Source organism: Simochromis diagramma, unplaced genomic scaffold, assembly GCF_900408965.1.
Source record: "Simochromis diagramma unplaced genomic scaffold, fSimDia1.1 OVJJ01000343.1, whole genome shotgun sequence".
NCBI lineage: Eukaryota > Metazoa > Chordata > Actinopteri > Cichliformes > Cichlidae > Simochromis > Simochromis diagramma.
In genome coordinates, this window is record NW_024386831.1 from 15,665,426 (window position 1) to 15,684,187 (window position 18,762).

Below are 18,762 nucleotides of genomic sequence, written 5' to 3' on the forward strand. Positions count from 1 at the left end.
CACACAGGTACACATTAAGCCCCTAAAGTGCCTTATCTTATTATGATGTCAGCATTTATGCACTAATAAAAACCTATAAAAGAATTGTATCATTTTGATTTCACAACAACTAATTAATGAATACTGAATACACTTGATATGATATGATATGATATGATATGATATGCTAGACTTACACAATTTGTAGATATCCTTTTTGATATCTATAAATTGTGATCCTTACAGTACTAATATTATATTAATGATTGTTTATGAAGTCAAGCTTACTGTATTTAGGGACTAAATGAAAAGTTTAATGTCAGATAAATAACTATACAGCATTTCAAGACATGTAAAAAAGTCCAGCCTACAAAATCATCTTTTTATGCATTTATCCAACAATAAGGCATGTAAATATGCCATATGGGTATGTCTTTGATTGATTTTGCATACCAGTTTTTCATTATTTCTACTTAAAGGCAGTGGATAGTGCCTGGCTGATAAGTGATAAGACATTTTTTATAAACCCAGTCCTTTAATCATTTTTCATAAAAGCTTTAAAAAGCTTTTGTCAATATAGCAGCATGATAGTAAAAAATATATCCAGCACAGCACACGGGCCAGAGGAGTAGAAATTTAATGTAACATCACAGATACTCTATAAAAGGATAGCGTGTCAAAGGAAGTGAGTAGGATCTTTCCAACCTAATAACCAAAGCAAACATTAGCACAACAACAATGATCTGCAGTCCAATTCGAGACTGGCGACATGGAGCATCCATAAAAATAAAAATTGAGGAAGGTGAACTGCATCATATGTTGTCGGTAATTTGTAGCATCATTGTGGTAAACATTTCAGCCTATATAACACTCCTTAACAGCACACTATACTAGACCCCTATGATAACTTTATTAATACTGTGACCTTACTTAATGTCATGTGACATCAAAGTGAGTAAAGTCAGTACACTCAGTTTAAAAGGTTTGGAAACTGCCTAAATCAATAGAACTGATGAAGCCTACTGAATGAGTACAGGCATGTCTTCAAGACTGATGTGTGTAGCTGTCCTTTATTTTTGTGCTTATGAAACAGCCCCCTAATGTCACTGTTACTGAATTTTGTTGTAATGAGATTCACTCTGTGATTAAACAAAGAATTGTTATTTTTCTGTTTCTCTTTTTAAACCTTGAATTAAGTTTTTTATTCATTCATTCATCTTTCTTTCATACTAGCATTTATGCACCAAAGGAAAGACTCAAGTTAAAATCTAATTCAGAGAATAGTAAATTTACTTCTTCTTTTTTTTTTTGTCTTGTTTGTTTGTTTTTACAGACATTTATAAATGTTATAAAGATAATTTGTCATTTGTATGTAGAGACTAGAGTGGAAAGATACCAAGATATCAAAAACCATTCAAGGAGACAGTTTTCATAGAATGCATGTTATGTGAATATTAACAATACAACAAAACAGAATAAACTATGGATAATGTTACTTTGTTTCACTATACCTAATTCAACTGAAACCATTAGAGTAAAATACCATTGTCCTTAGGCACAATGGATAGATGTATTCGACTGTAATCCTTCAAAGATATGCAGGATGCACCAAATAACAACAACAGACTGCTGCAGTACTGGGGACTTAGGAGATGAGTGCAGGACACAAAGACAGATATTTGCAACAAAAAGAAACCTGTTTATTATATTCTGGAAGGTTCATATATAAATCAACCAACCAAAATAAAGGTTTATTACACATTAAGGACTAGAACACATGAGGAACACAAAAAAATTCACCAGCACTACAGCAATCAGTCAATGATGACACATACACAATAGAAAACTCGCAATGGAAAACAATATCAGACATGCTCCTGGGGCTATTAAATATATTTATAGATATACATATTACTGTGCTGTACATTGAGGTCTTCTCTCAATGTCCTTTCTATTTTTAGGGAGGAGTAGATTCTTCCGTTTCCGCCAGGCTGCTTTGAGCCTGATGAATACCAACAAGCAATCTCTTCCGCAAGAGGACCCAGATGCTGTGATGGTGGACTTGCCCAAAGAGGATGAGGACTCAGTGGCCCTGGAGAGTTTCCCATCACCCACCAAGAGCATTTGCAGTCCCATTGAGGCCAATGACACACATGCCCTCATAGGCTCAAGCCACCACTCCTCCCAGGCTAGCATCGGTCCTGAACCACTTGACCATTCATCCCCTAAACTCCCCTGGGAGAAACTCTACCATTCGGAGCCACACCAGTCCTCTACCTCCCTGTCAAATACCTTCCCCAGAGGCAGCATCAGCAGCATGAGAAGGGCCTCATCCGTTCATGAAATTGAAGGCTATAGTTCCAATTCAAAAAACTTATTCAGGGATCGCCATACAAATGAAGGTATGTGCTACACTACGCTCTATAACTTGTAGCTTCTGTCTGTGTTATGTCGTATTAATATATTGGCCCAGCCAACACCTTACGATTGGCTGCTCATGTTTTAACTCTACTATGATAAGTAAAGTCTGACCAATATATCAATAGGTTATATGGGCTTACTGCACTGAAATGATTGTAAACTAATGATTGAGACAGATGTCATCATTTTGTCACAATGTAATCTTAACATCTGTAAAATCGTAGATAATAGCATTGCTTTTAAATAATTTGTCTCAATCCGTGTTCATATTATATGGCACCTACATAGCTGTGCAAACTAACTGTTGTTAAAATCCATGTGGGCTATCAGGCATAAATTGTGAGGCAAAATTCTTTAAAAAAAAAAAAAAAAAAGAAAAGCCATAAACCGACACTGTTTTTGGTGCCAGACACACTTAGTCTTTACTCAGTACTTCTCTGTTGTCCTGGAAAATAATTTTAGAAAGAGATATGCTTTGTCCAGCCCAGAGTTGACATGTGTGTTGACACATGTATAGCTATGAGAAAAACAGAAGGTGAAAACATTGCTTTTTAGGCATGTGTAATTTAAAGGCTTGTGTATGAATAAATCAGTTTCCCCCCGATTCCTAGTAGGCTTTAATTCACAGCCAACCGCAGCTCTAAAAGCACGTTAGATGTGTTGTAGCACATTTTTTCTTGGGTGAAAAAAATACTAAAAATTCCCAGTAGTTCCTCCACTATCAGTTGATGTAAGATTATATTAGTCAATGGTGATGTGCATGTACAGTAAATGAGGCTGGTATTCTCTCTGGCTAGAAATAGATTTATAGTACACAAAGCTCAGCGTATTATGGTTATATTGCCATAATACCTAAAAATGGACAGGAGATTAAAAATCTGCTTGTTTAATCAGGGTGAAGCAGGTAATTTCTTAATATTTATTCAACAACAAAAAAAACCCCCACCAAATACTGTGTTAACCTCTACATCTTGCCAAGGTTACTAATGTGGCTGCCATTTGCTCTTGAACACTAGGCCCTTTCAACCACGTGAAGTCCAGCCTTCTTGGCTCTACCTCTGATTCAAACATCAACAAATATAGCACTATCAACAAGATCCCCCTGATTGCACTCAACTTCTCAGAGGGGACAGAGAAGAAGACCCACTCTCCACCAACAAGTGAGAAACCCATCATAGCACCAAAGGTTAAAGAAAGAACTCACAATGTAACAGAAAAGGTCACACAGGTGAGTCTGAAAATTCCAATTTATTTTTACATTGAAGCATCTGTTATTGTTTGACTTGCAAAACTCTCTCAGCTACCATTTCTCTGACCTGGGTCCAACGCTTAGAAATCCATCCATCCACCTTTCCACACATATCCTTGGTTCTCTATTTCAAAGAACGTCACTGAGAGGGATGGATGGGAAGCTTGCCAGTGCACTAATCATTTCAAAAGTAGTTCTGAAATTGGATGCCTCCATGAAGATGATGAGATATGATTCACTGACAGCTCATTATATTAAAGAAGAAATCATGTTGCAATCAGATCGCACCAGCCGCAATGCCAATAACTAAATATCATCTAAATTTTTCTCAACTCAACTGAGATAGCAAGACTTTTACATAGAGAGGCATTGAACCAGAGAAGTGTATACCAAAGTGGTCAAAATCATTTTTGCAGTAGTTTTCTCTTCCCCATTTTTCCCATGATGCCAGATAGATTCAAAAGATGAAAACAATACAAGCCTTACTTTTGGAGACGCTAAGAAACAGCTGGCAGTCTATCATGCTGCAGAGATAACATATGGCTACTGCCCATCCACATAAATAGAGGAGTAGTGCCAGGAGTTGAAACAGATATTCAGGCTGGGAATTATTTTCCAGCCCAGCTACACTTTCTTCATGCAAACAAACATGCTGCTAATTTTGTAGGTTTACTCTATGTATTGATTTGGAATGATTCGATGATTTTATTGAATATCTAGTACAATAAGCTGAAAAATGAAACATTAGTATTGCCTATTTTGACAAATAACTTGCGAGTGAAGGGAGTTAGAGGAGTCTCAATCCCTAAGTCTAAGACAAAAATGTATGTTTTGTTTTAGTTTACAGTTATTCTGGTGATAAGTTCCAGTTTTGCAATTCTGTGTTTTGTTTCAAGTCTTACATCTGTATATGTGTGCATCTTTGGAGTGCAGCTCTGGGAACCATGGACACAGTTGCAAGAGGGCAAGAGTACAAGTGTATTTATTCTGATAGCTCTTTTCATTCCTTCTTGCTATAATATCACTATTCAAGTTGAATATTCACCTGAGCCCTAAACCACCCAGGATACCAGTACATGTCCCGAGTGATGAAAGTACTTTCATCTTGAAGCAAACTTAGTGGCAATATCAGAGAAAAAACATCTATTTCTGTTTCAGAACAACAACAAGAACATTTCACTGACTCCCTATAGAACCTATTAATTCATTATGTTTAATGATGAATTGTTCTTAACACTTGAACAAGCAGGGGTTCTAGGGCTAGCTAGACATGTCAGTATTCATTGCGGTTTTATTTTTAAACTAATAAAAAAAACAATGTTTCATAAAATTAAGTGAGGGGAAAAACCTAAAATGTTTACTTGCTGGCCACTTTTTTATGAACACCTTACTAGTATGACCCCGCCCATTTTGCCTTCAGAATAGATTTTGGTCCATCCTGACTTGATAGCATCACAAAGGTGCTCTTTTGGATTGCAATCTGGTGACTGTGGAAGCCATTTGAGTCTAGTCGTGTTTTTCATGTTCAATAAACCAGTTTGAAAGGATCTGAGAGTTGTGGCATGGTGTATTTTATGGATAGAAGCAGCCACTGAAAGATATGTACACTGTAGTCATAAAGGTATGGACAGGGTCAGCAACAATACTCTAGCAGGCTGAAGAGAACATATCCCCCAAACTGGTACGCGACCATTACCACCAGCCTGAAATGGTGATACAAGGCAGTGTGGATCCATGGTTTTTGTTGTTTATACCAAGTGCTTCTTCTACATACCTTGGTAAAAACACATGATTAGTTGATTTACTGTCTTTCTGTCAGCCTGTCAGTCTGGCCTTTCATCTCGGCCTTTGCACATCAACTGCTGGATTGGATATATTCTCTTTTACTAGCCATTCTCTGTAAACCCTAGAGATGGTTGTGTGGGAAAATCCCAGTAGAGAAGCAGATTCTGAAATAGTGTGTATGCCTCCAACAACCATGCCACGTTCAGAATCACTTAAAACCCATTTCTTCCCAATTCTCATGCTTTGTTTGGAATGCAGCATGGCATCTTGACCTTGTCTATATGCTTGAATGTATTGAGCTGCTGCTGTGTGATTGGCTGATTAGACATTTTTGTTCGCATGCAGGTGCACACTACCAAACAAAGTATACTTTAGGGATAATGTTGCAGTTATTCTGATAAATAACAAAATGTGTTTTGTTTTGGGATATTTCAATAAATTAAGAACTCTGTGTAAGACACTATAAAATGCTTTTGGGCCCAGTAACTAAGCAAAAGAGAAGCTCAGAAACCTTATATTTAAACTTCTTTCACCACAGCTTTCTCATCTATAAATGAAAAAGAACCATCATCGTGATTAAATGTTCTCCCTCCCTGCTGATTTTAGTTTGGAGTTTGAAGACACTGCAGAGATGTGAACGCTGCATCTGCTTCCTGACTGCTAGCATGGGGAAATCTATAATTCATGTGCTGAAGATAAGGGAATGTGCTGAAAAGAATAGAAAGACCCATTGCCCTCATCCTCAATCGTACACCATTTTCTGCCATAAGAGAGCCCTTTCTGCTAGTCTGTCGCGCATTGTGAAGCCAGAAACAGAGAACGGCTTTGCTTTCCTGACCACATTGAATAATTTACCATCTAACCAGAGCTCATTCATCTGGGGAAATTAAAACAAATATTTGGGTACCACATTGCATAGTAAATTCATATCTATCAGTTAAAATGTATGCAGACTTTACTTTTCTTCAGTCTATCAAGTGCTTTTTCCAAGAGTAATTCAATGTACCTCCTGCAAATGGAGAACAAGTCAGTGGTAGTAACATTTATTTATAGTGCCAGGTCAGAGGCAATCCACTTGTCATAATGGCTATCTTTGACTAACTCGGTTTGACTGTAGAGGACACATTGGGTGTCACAGTTGTTATCAATTCATTCCTTAAAGTCTGTGAGCTGATTAAATGACCCGTGGATTTGATATATGAAATGGGAAACTGTGTTTAATCAAATTATAGATTCAAAATATATTGTTTTATACCAAAAAAGCACCATAAGCTTAAAACCTATAGCCTGTAATATTATCAATTATTCTAAGAGGTTGACCCAAAATAAAAATTGACAGCGACGTAATCAAGTGATTTTTGTAGCTCTTCTGACCCTCTCTCACCATTCCTGCAGGTCCTGTCCCTCGGAGCAGATGTGCTGCCAGAGTACAAACTCCAAACACCTCGTATTGACAAATTCACGATCCTTCACTACAGCCCATTCAAAGCCGTCTGGGACTGGCTGATCCTGCTGCTGGTCATCTACACGGCGATCCTCACTCCGTACTCAGCTGCTTTTCTTCTCAATGACCAAGAGGAGCAGAAGAGACGAGAATGCGGATACTCCTGCAACCCTCTCAATGTAGTAGATTTAATTGTGGACATCATGTTCATCATTGACATCCTCATAAACTTCAGGACAACTTATGTAAACCAAAACGAGGAAGTGGTCAGCCACCCAGCCAAGATAGCAATCCATTATTTTAAAGGATGGTTCCTTATAGACATGGTGGCAGCAATTCCCTTTGATCTTCTAATATTTGGCTCAGGATCAGATGAGGTATGTAATCTTTTGTTAATTTTGTGCATGTATTTAGTTTTTTTTCAGCTAGTTGTTTTTTTCTCCCAGGGAGCTTTACTGCACATCACCCCAGGGATGCTTGGACTGTTGTACTTGCCCCTGTTCCACTACTTAAAGCCTGAATATTTTGGCTCCATAGAGATTACTTTAAATTGCATGTTTTTTTCCTTTCGTTCTTTCTTTCTTCTTTTTTTTCCCTTTTTTTGAATGGTCCTCATTCTAGAATCCATTTACACGGATTAATGGCTTACCAAATGGCAATCAATGATGCATTTATGTGAGGAGCAGGCCAACAGGGCTGTGTGCACAGCTTACATGCAGATGTGAGATGTCCATTGGTAGGCTGGCTGCCAGGACTGTTGGCTTGTTTGTTGGTAGGATATGTCCCCTAAGGCTCTGGATCCACTTCAGGGCTTTATCGTGCTTTGTAGACACTCCATTACACCCGGAAAGCTCCTGATTATACAGTAAACCATAATAATCTTTTCCATCAATGCGGCTGCTGCGGAGTCAGTTCAGTAAATGACAACAAATCAAAAAGAACATGGACATCTGTTTCACTCACCAGACAGTGACAAACAAAACAGAGCCGGCAAAACGAGACCATGATTTGAAACTAAAGCACATCCTCACTACGAGTATGTGACTATGTTTACTTAACTTCCACTTTTGCCAAAAATGAAAAACCAATTGACTCCTGTTCTATAAATAGATAGATAGAGTTATACAGTGAGAACATGTGCTTGCATGACTTCTATTTATAGCTTTCCATCTTGATGTTTATGTCAGATTGAACATGAAAAATCCCGCTCAGCAGCATTCTCATTCAGAAAACAAAACCAGCCGAGACAGTGGCAGATGGTTTTTCACAAGGCTCATTCAATTTAGCAGCTTAATAAGACGGTTTTAACCTACAATCGCTTAAGTAAACCTTTTGATTAGAGTAGGAAAAATATGTGAAATAGATTTCAGTGTCTGTTTGCTTTAAAAACAACTTCGTTTTACCATAGTATTGAACATATTGGGAAAGTTATCATGCAAAACTGGGCAATATGAAAAACGGAATGTTTTGAGAACGTTTATTATATAAACTACTGTCCAGTGTCCAGCAGTTTCATTGTGAATTTGGTTGCTTTGTCCTGACTTGAACCTGTAAATGTTGTTTCTGATAGAGATTAGTAGAATGACAGAGTGATGAGGCTGTGTAGCCCTGTGTAACCATAAAACCCAGCTACCTGTGAAGGTACAGTTAATGCTGTGATTTCATTCAGTTCACTTTGATTACGTTTCAGTTGTCTGTTTTTTTCTTTTTGGATGAATCACATCTATCAGTAAAACAGGCGCTGTTAGCGGTTGAGAAGGAGACTAATGTTCATTTACCATCACACTGCAATTATACGCAAACATAAGCCTCACATTTTAAATCAGTTTAGGACTTTAGATTTAATGACGATCTAACATACTTAGGGGGAAAAGGGACTTTGTAAGTGGAAAGTGAGTTTTAAGTAAGTAAATAAAACATAAAAAAGTAAACTGTAGCATAGATTTGCAATGTTTTCGACAATAAATTTTGAGTCAGTGTGACAAGCCATTAGCACAGGCTATCATTTTAAAACATCTAAGTGCTTTAAGCTTCAAAAAAAATCTTTGTGGAGCTGCCTATATATTTACATTAACATTACATTCAGCCTTACATCATACTTGGATATGAGGTTCAAATTTCTCCCTGAGTCTTCTTTTCCTTCTTTCTGGACCTGTGATGCTCTGATTTTCTCTTGCTGCCCTTTTTGTGTGTTGGCTTTTCTGTATATATCTCTGTTCAGATTTATCAGTGTAAAACTGGCCCTGTGATATTATTTCTGACTTTAAACACCTTGTCTAAGTCTGACTGACATTCAGACTTTTAATTAAAGCACAGCCAAGAAATTCTTGACTTAACTGGAGAGATTGAACAAGAGAGTGTAGACATATGGAAGGGAATGAGAAAATGATCACCAATTGCTACAATACTTTAAGGCAAATTAATGGTTCTGTCCTAGTGTTGGTTAGAAAAGATGATGGGAATTCAACAAATACAGGCCACAGAGACACAAATTTAGTTAACCCATAGCCAATGCCCCATCAGTGCTTCACAAGAAACCATTTTGGTACATGCCAAGAATAGCAATCATAAAATAGCTGACAGCAGAGGTGATAAAAGTAGACATATTCATTACGTAGAAGTACACAAAGTAGTGATTCAACTTTGTTGCTCAAGTAACAGCAAAAAAGTGGAGGCTCTAAAGTAAAGAGGTATTATATTAAAAAAATAGCTGCTCCTCTACCAGCTGCTATACGCAAAGCTAACTGAAGCTCATGTCATATTAATTTTATGATTAAATAATACCAATACAATGATATGAATGAAGGCTTTATTTCAGTTCTATTTCAGTTGTTGCCTTCATTGCAGTTTGCGTCCACACAGGAAAATGAGGATAATCAAGGGTTAACGTGGAATTCAACTGGTATGGGAACCCTAAGATCACTTATAGTGGAGCAGTGTGGGGGAAAGAATCACAAATAAGTCACAATAATTGTTGTTGTGAGCTTCAGTAGATTTTGTGAACAGGCTGTGATGAACTGACCTGTGCTGCTGCTCTTTGTGGATTTAGCCAACTCAATTTGACAAGATTTAAGCTGGGGTTACATGCTCTATCTCTGACTGATTTCCCACCCCAGACAGCATAAATCTAGTGTAAAGACAGAATTCAATGAATGAATCTGATCAGCATCATCACCTTAGATTTGTCTGCTACACTTGATGTTAACCATGACCACTATAGCTGCTTTGCATTGGTCCAACATACTGCATTGTTTTAAAGTGGACTATTTTAAGTAGCCAGTGTTGCCTGATTTAAAACAACTAGTATATGAAGCAACCTAAATCAAATGAAAATCCTAATTTCAGCAACACATCGTGTACGATATATTTGTTTAACTGATAGAAATGTGGCTTTTGAAATGAGCTGCCATTGAAAACACAAAAAGAAAGAAGTGATTGGCTTTGTGCTTGCTGTGTAGCAATAGATCCTGAAGAACAGTAACTTCAACTTACAGATATCTGCACCTAAAATGCTTCTGGCTGACTTTAACACCTAGGTGTGGTGATATTAATGATGCATAAATTATGTGTTTTTTGGCTCTTTCAACTCTTTGTGTATGATAAGCACAAGTGGGGGATACACCAATAAGGTTGTGTTTTATATGTTATTGTTCCCTCCATTTAGATTCAAATTAGTTTGGTGTTTGAAGGCATGCTGTGGCAAGAAATAACTCCCCTCAAATGGTTTAAGCCTAAAGTAGTAGTAGAAGTAGTAGAAAGTAGATATATTTTTGTTAAAAGGTATGTATTATAGATACATAACAATTCTACTTAAGTATAGTAACAAAGTATGTGTTTGTTACTGCCCATCTCTGGCTAACAGGAAATACGTGCATCTGGGGCTAAGAAACTTTAAATGTGCATGCCATTGTTCCTCATAAAGTATTTGGCATGTAAAAAAAAAAAAATGTCATTTAATTTAAGCTATGGCCACATACAATATGGCTATAGTGTATAGCGTATCGCATACAATAAGTTATTGTATATATACAATAATTAGATATTGTAGCTTACCCTCATTCAGTGTTCTTAATCTACCAAAAATGCCTCAAAACTGCCATGAGTGGTTACTATAACATTCACATGCAATGTGTTTGTGTCCAGATTGAAACTGAAGCTGCTGTATTTGAAGTTTGCAGAAATGCAAGATATTACCTTTTTCATCTGCTTTGTGAGAAAATATTTTAAAGTACATTTTTGTTAATATTATAAATCAGTGATGGGGAGATATCAAACCCCTTTTTTAGTTTAAACCCTCAGTTAGAAACTACTGTGGCGCTCCCATTTCCTCCAAAATTACACCAATGGTAAACCTGTGCTGCAATGACTGTCAACATTTTGATAAAAGACAGAGAAATTCTGAAATATTTATAGAAGAATGATGTGGAATTTTGTTCATTTACCTTTAGATAACTAATGGTAAACGATATAAAGAAGTGATTATGAACGAAGTGTCATTGTTTCTTGTTGGACTTTTTCTTCTGTAATTGTCAGGTAAACAAATGGTCCTTTTAATAGGAATTGCAGTTACAGTTGTTAGCACATTTCTTATTGACACATAGCAGCTACACAGCTCCCAGGGACCCATTAAATGAGTGTGCCTCTTTGTTCAGGATTGAACAAATGAAGATTTATCTGTGGGCTGCTGGTGTCCTTATTTCTCACTTAATTTGCCTTTGACCAAAGAGCTCTGGGGTGTCTTATCCAGTTTTTTCTTTTAAGGAAGCTCATTAGTTTGTGAAGTGAATGTGAAACTGGCCACAGCTTTAGACTTGTTGATAATATAAAGGAAATACACATGCAGACAAGTTTAGTAGATAAGTAGTAGATAACATGTCAGATCTTTTAGCATGATGAAGCAATATCTAAAACCGTTGATCTAGCATCCAAACTACTGTTGCTATTACTAATAATCTTCCTTACTGTATATTTGTTTTAGACTACCACTCTCATTGGCCTGCTGAAGACAGCAAGGCTTCTGCGATTGGTGCGTGTAGCCAGGAAGCTGGATCGCTACTCTGAATACGGAGCTGCAGTCCTAATGCTGCTCATGTGCATCTTTGCCCTTATCGCCCACTGGTTAGCCTGTATATGGTATGCCATTGGCAATGTGGAGAAGCCTTACTTGGAACACAGGATTGGCTGGCTAGACAATCTGGGCGTGTCAATTGGAAAGCGATACAACTACAGTGATCCTAACTCTGGTCCCTCTATCAAGGACAAGTATGTCACAGCACTTTACTTCACATTCAGCAGTCTGACCAGTGTGGGCTTTGGAAATGTTTCCCCCAACACCAACTCAGAGAAGGTCTTTTCCATATGTGTCATGCTGATTGGCTGTGAGTATTTTATATGCTTTTCAGGTTGTATTTCAATTTACCATTATTTTATTCTTTTTGTTATCATTTGAATGGGTTTTGAGCAAAAATCTATCTTTTTTCCAGGTCCTTCACAATACATTGTATATGTTTTAAGCAGAATGTGTTGACATTCTATCAAATTACCTGTGTCTTCATGGGTAACAGCAGTAAATATGCTGACTGTAGTAAAAACAGTACCCTCTCTTCACTCATTGCTTTTTTTTTTATTTCAGCCCTGATGTATGCCAGCATTTTTGGAAATGTTTCTGCCATCATCCAGAGGCTCTACTCGGGTACGGCCCGCTATCATGCTCAAATGTTACGGGTCAAGGAATTCATCCGTTTTCATCAAATTCCCAACCCACTGAGGCAAAGGCTGGAAGAGTACTTCCAGCACTCATGGACCTACACTAATGGCATTGATATGAATACGGTAAATAACTGAAGTCACTCATCCACCTGTCCCTGTAATGGATATGGATATCCAACAAAACAAGTGATTGCACTGATGACAATATAAATGCATGCTACTAAAAGAGCTTTTTTTCTCTCCCTTGTCTGCTTTTCAATTGGATTAACATCTCTTCATTGGTAAGAGCAGGAGGTACATATTTAATTTCTTTAAATTTTTAAAATGGGTTTCTGTCTGATCACTGTTTAAAATAAGAACCTCATTATGCTGTCTACAGACTGTGGGTTAGAAGACCCAGATGCAGGACACAGGAGGTAGACTCAAGTTCAACATGATAGTCTCTAATCAAAGTTAAGGTCAGACACTGAAGGTCAGGCATTGTAGCAAATAAATCTAACTGGGGACAGGCGAGAAGGGAATGCCTTGGAAGATTAACAGCATAATACAAAAACATTCTGATAAATGGGAGGTAGACAACTGGTGCTGTATATACCAAAGTGACCGACTGGCTAATTGGACATGTGTGAGGATATCCAACAGATACTGTGATGATGAGGAAGGAAGTAATATAATAAAATGAAGACATTAAACTTAGAGACATACAAAGATTTTTTTTCACATTTGAGATTGTAATAGTACAAGTTTACCAGTAGACGTCTATTCCCAGGTACATTTTTGAAAATGACGATTAAATAAATCCTTTATTTAAGAAAAAAAAGGCAAATGTTACATTTTTTGTGAACCATTACATTCCCATGAATTAGCTCCTGGTAATTTTCTGAATACTTACCACATCTCTACTATTGTAATGTCTAAAGTTTGCTTTACATTATTCTTGTTCAGTGATTTAGAGCTATAAAGCAAAAACCAACAATATTTTTTAAAAACACAGCTTCTGTTGTATCTCAGCTTTAGTAAGTTATGTAAACGTAGTGTTTGATGGACTCACTCAGTACATTCTATATATCAGAGTATGAATTCAGTGCATAACTACACTAGATTAACAGGTGTAGATGCAAACGCATAGCACACTTTTGATTCTGATCTGCTTTGTTACCGGTTCAGCTTATAGTGTAGTTTATTCAGATTAATCATTTCAATGTCATGACAGCCTATTTCTTTTGAAAAATATGCATAATATCTTCATATGTCTTATGCTCTCCTTTCTCTGTAATGGCAGCATCCATTCAAGCCTGCATGTACTTCACATTTCCTTGCATGCCTGTGTTTATGCTATTAATTAAATTCTTAAAATCAACAGGGGAGAGTATCCTTTTAGTGCCATCCTTTGCAAAATACTAGTATTTGTCAGCCCACCTCAAGTGTATGGGTGCTTTGTTTTCTTTAAAAACTCACAAGTTTAGAGGCCACCTCTATACAAAGTTCTTTTGAAAGTGCTTTTTTTTCTAACTAGTGTGCTTTTGTATCTGAGAGAACAAAGCTTGACAAACTGATCTGATGATGTGGTCACAATTATCTCTGAAACACATCTCTGTAAGGATATCAAACAAATGTTTTGAGCACTTTTATTTACTGTTTTTTCTCCGCATCTTAGGTGTTAAAAGGGTTTCCCGAGTGCCTACAGGCAGATATCTGCCTTCACCTCAACAGGAGTCTTCTGGACAACTGCAAAGCTTTTCAAGGAGCCACCAAAGGATGCTTGAGGGCCTTGGCCATGCGCTTCAATTCCGCTCATGTGCCTCCCGGAGACACTCTGGTCCACGGTGGTGATGTGCTCACTGCTCTCTATTTTCTGTCGCGTGGTTCTATTGAGATCTTGAAAGATGACATTGTGGTAGCTATCCTGGGTAAATACAACCCCTTGTTGATCATTTTACTGATGTGTTCCAACATCTAGTGTTTATTTGATATTTTGTCTCAATTACAATAAGTAGGTTGGGTGGAAGGTGCTCAGTTGATTAAGAGCTTTTAAATTTAAGTCCTGTATGGAAATTTTTTATACCCAGAGTAAACTCTTTTGTGCTGTTTGACATTTTGCCAATGTCTATCAGGAGTTTTATAATGTATGCATATAATGTCAGTCTCTGCTACACATAAAATCCTCTGCCTCCACCTGGAAATGTGATGAACTGTAATAGTCAATGTCACCTCCCTGTTGTATTTAGATCTCTCAGCTGACTGTGTGTTAAATGTCAGCACCAAGCTAACTAAAACTTTAGGCAGGTCTAATTTAGTCTCATACTGTTTTGAGCTTATTGTTGATTTTGTAAAAAGATCTTTAAGATTTACCTTTTGTTTATATAGTCAGAGAGGAAGCACATACTGTACAAGAAACATTCTAGTACCCACATGTGAATTCAATGTGCACAGATGTTCTGGACCTAGGCGTATTTAGCATCAGAAAATTCAAAATAAAATGTGCCTTCATGTGGGTTTTCACATTTCGTTTTCTGTGAGTGTTCTGGGGTGTTTGTGTGACAGGTTTGACACTCTGGCATTTCTATTAAGTGGCCTCATGGAAGGTTGTCTGGCAGTTTCAAAGAACGCAGTGAAAATGGTGCCACTTTTTTGACAGCACTGGGAAATGAGTTAAAGCTGCAAAATAGAGAGTATTAAAATAATGTCAGTAAAAAGCAGATTTGGCTAAAACAACTAGCAGCTCTAAATTTGAAGCTATATTTTTCATTCTTTATGTATTGATACTGAGCTTGATGCATCAATGTTAAAATACCATTACTGGAAAAATGTCTATTTATTTTTTCTTCATGAGTAAACTTCATTCATGCACTCCAGACCGGGCCTGGATTAGATTTTATTCATTATTCATGAGATTAATTCTCACTAAAGCTGCACCTGAAAGAATGAGGTTTCAGCTTCGCAAAGGTTGCTGCATCACACAAAACGTGTTATTAGTGATTATTGTGGAAAAGCCACTCAAGCATAATTATAATGCTCCATCACCATAGTTTATTCTCACATGGGGAACTATACCAACCTCTAACATGGCAATGGTCAGCCCATGGTGTTAAAGTATTTTTCTCTTGTAATGATCATGACTCCAGCAAGGCTATTAGCATTGTTCTACAGGTGAGGAATTAATCTCTTATCCTAATCAATCGTTGTGGGGAGAGCTCTGTGTTTGTGTGCGGGGGAGAGACACACCAGTCTGTGTGAGGCTTTCCTCTGTGGCAGAAAGGTGTCCGGTGCATGCTGTGAAAGGCACACTGGCAGCCAGCATATCATATCTCTTTCTTCTGAACCCCTGCTTACACTGTTGGCATTTAGTGAACCCCCCACACCAACAAAGGGATTTTTCATGATGCCCTTTAAACCAGGCCTCTCGTCCTTTGGAAAATGAGCCCTTATTTCTGCAAAGGAAGCTCTTTTATTCTCCAGACTAAAAGCTAAGCTTACCGTAGATTTTTTTGGTTTTTTCACTTTTTGCAAGTTCACTGAAGAGCTGGCTTAATTATGTGATAGCCAAAATCAGTGCAAAAATTGCCTTTGAAGTGCACAAGTAAAGTGTGTCAATTGCAATCAAGCCCTCCTTTACCCATCGCATCAAAGCTGCTGTGTGTTAGTAGTTACTCCTCAACATAAATAATGGATCAAAGCTAGAAAGACAACTGATGTGCCGGCCCTGGGAGACCATCTACACAGAAATTAGAGGCTGTCTGATTTTGATTATCCACAAAAACAAACACGTCTGCGCCCCTTAGTGAAATCAGAGTGATAAATAAATTCCTATTGTAATCGTAGCAGAGATTTATGCCTGCGTCATGCCTTTTTTTGGAACTCACTGTAGCTCAAGTCAGCATTTTTACATCTTCCCACTAAAACTGTCAAGATTACCTGTTGTTTGTGTGTTTGTCACCTCCAGGTAAAAATGACATATTTGGAGAAATGATCCATCTCTGTGCCAAGCCTGGAAAGTCTAACGCTGATGTGCGGGCTCTGAGTTACTGTGACCTGAGCACCATTCAGCGAGAAGATTTGCTGGAGGTGCTAGACATGTACCCGGAGTTTGCAGATCACTTCTTCAACAACCTGGAGCTTACGTTCAACCTGAGAGATGACTCCACTAAGGCAGATAATGTAAGAACTTTTTGGACCGATGTGTTTAATGGGTGTTTTGATAACAAGTATTCATATTGTAATTTGCCTAAATTATGTTTTTTTTGTTTATTCTTGGTAACTGACACATTTTCTGATTGAAGTATTTTAATTTTGCAGCCCTGTAGTGTCAAAGAAAGTGATTCAGATGGTGAGGACAATAAAAATGTGAAAAGAAGAATCTCTTTCACAGCAGATCTGTCTAAAGGTCAGTAGAAACATACAGGAGAACCTTGTCAAGCATGCTTTGTGGCTGCAAATTTTTTTCTTTGTTATTATTCATGGATTGGTGCTCCGATATCCAAAGTCTGTCCTCTATGGGATATGGTGTTATTCCACTGACTCCTGCTGATTGCCATTCTACAGGGGAAAGCAAAGAAATGGTTAAAGAAGTTCAAAGGGAGAGAGAGTCTAACTCGTGCCTAAAGAGATCTTCAGTAGTTCTGGGTCGCTCTTCACTCACAGTTCCAGGCCTAGACTCAGATGTTATTGTCAGAGACAGCTTGGACAGAAAACCACCTTTTGAAGGTAACAGATCTTGTCTTACAGATGAATTGTAAATATCTGGTGAATAAAATCATAGCTTTTTTGGCAAGGACTTTCAAAGCAGTGTTGCAAATCGTGATGAATATTTGTAGGACAAACACTAATGTGAGTGGTGGGAAGACACTGAGGGACAATGTCTTTGACGCTGCATTAGCAACTCTAAGAGGGTGACTGGTTGTGTGGAGAGTGTTGGGATGTTCCCAGGCTTCTAGAGTTGCTTTGAGCAAAAACTTGTGAATTTAAATATTTAGGTTGCCTTCTGCCAAAATGCTGCTCAGCTGATTATGATTCTAAGAGACAGGATGTCATCTGTCTCAAAAATCATAGATTTAAGACTGCATTATTCTCCCTTGCAGACATGCATATGAAGAGCTGCAGGGTCTTGCAGTTGTTCTTAATAATTTTTTTTCTAGTCCAATATCCAGACAAATACTTTACATGCTGTAGATCACTATTGATATGATTCCATCCACAAATTATTCTACATTTAAGATTCTTTTAAAGACAATTTTATAAGTGCAGGTGGCAAAGGAACAGCATGCAACTGCAGTCCTTCAGACAAAAAATCATCAGCCCGTGCAAATTATCTCTGTAGAAAATAACTTTTGACAGTTTGCTCATTTCATCATCATCATCATTTATTTATTTATTTATAGAGCACTTTAAAAACACACCTGGTAAACCAAAGTGCTGTACAATACTAATATGCACATAGTAATAAAATCAGACATAGCAATAAAAAAATTTTTTTTTAAAAATATCAGTTACCCACAGAGTTAAAAGCCAGAGAATAAAAATAGGTTTTTAATAAAGACTTAAAAACTGGCACTGATGTAGCCTGTCTAATATGGAGAGGAAGGTTATTCCAAAGCATTGGCGCTGCAACAGAGAACGCTCGGTTTCAGCCGTGACTTTGGGACCAAAAGCAGCAACTGCTCAGCTGGAGCATTCAGGTGTGCATTAACAAAATATTGAGGAGGGAAGACATCAGCAGTGGTCTCAGAACCAATTGCTGCAGTTTATTAGTCTGAAAGGGGTAATAAAGCCATTTCCAAAATATTTTAGGTCCATCATTCTACAGTGACAAAGATTATTCATAAGTGGTAAACATTCAAGACAGTTGTCAGTCATTCCAGGAGTGGACACACTACTAAATCAGAGAAATTGTAAATTGCAAGGTTAAGTTTGTAGAGTTCCTTGTAAACAAACCATCATTTAAACCAGATCACAATGCACAACACCACATTTGGTGAAAACCAAACACAGTGTATTACCAACTGCCAAATCGAGGGTGGGAAGGTGAGGATTTGAGCTTATTTTGCAGCCACAGGACCTGAGTATCTTGCAGTCATTTAAACTCCTCTGCATACCAAAGTATTCTAGAGTCAAGTGTGAACCCATCTGTCCAACAGTTAAAGCAAAACTGAATCATGTAACAGGACAATGACCCCAA

General features: G+C 37.6%; 1 protein-coding gene across 2 annotated transcripts in view; it reads left to right on the forward strand.

Moving 5' to 3' along the window:
* Window positions 1-18,762, forward strand: part of LOC120731264 (potassium voltage-gated channel subfamily H member 7-like) — a 41,569-nt gene that overhangs the window by 15,479 nt on the left and 7,328 nt on the right. Inside the window, exons 4-12 of one of the 2 annotated variants that reach the window (XM_040028201.1) lie at window positions 1,941-2,381; window positions 3,417-3,628; window positions 6,830-7,255; window positions 11,857-12,256; window positions 12,511-12,711; window positions 14,243-14,497; window positions 16,531-16,745; window positions 16,884-16,971; window positions 17,130-17,291. In XM_040028201.1, coding sequence (XP_039884135.1) covers window positions 1,941-2,381; window positions 3,417-3,628; window positions 6,830-7,255; window positions 11,857-12,256; window positions 12,511-12,711; window positions 14,243-14,497; window positions 16,531-16,745; window positions 16,884-16,971; window positions 17,130-17,291 — 2,400 coding nt within the window. Of the gene's footprint in view, window positions 1-1,940; window positions 2,382-3,416; window positions 3,629-6,829; window positions 7,256-11,856; window positions 12,257-12,510; window positions 12,712-12,878; window positions 13,368-14,242; window positions 14,498-16,530; window positions 16,746-16,883; window positions 16,972-17,129; window positions 17,292-18,762 lie in introns of those variants that run through there. The other variant, XM_040028203.1, reaches the window with a different exon arrangement.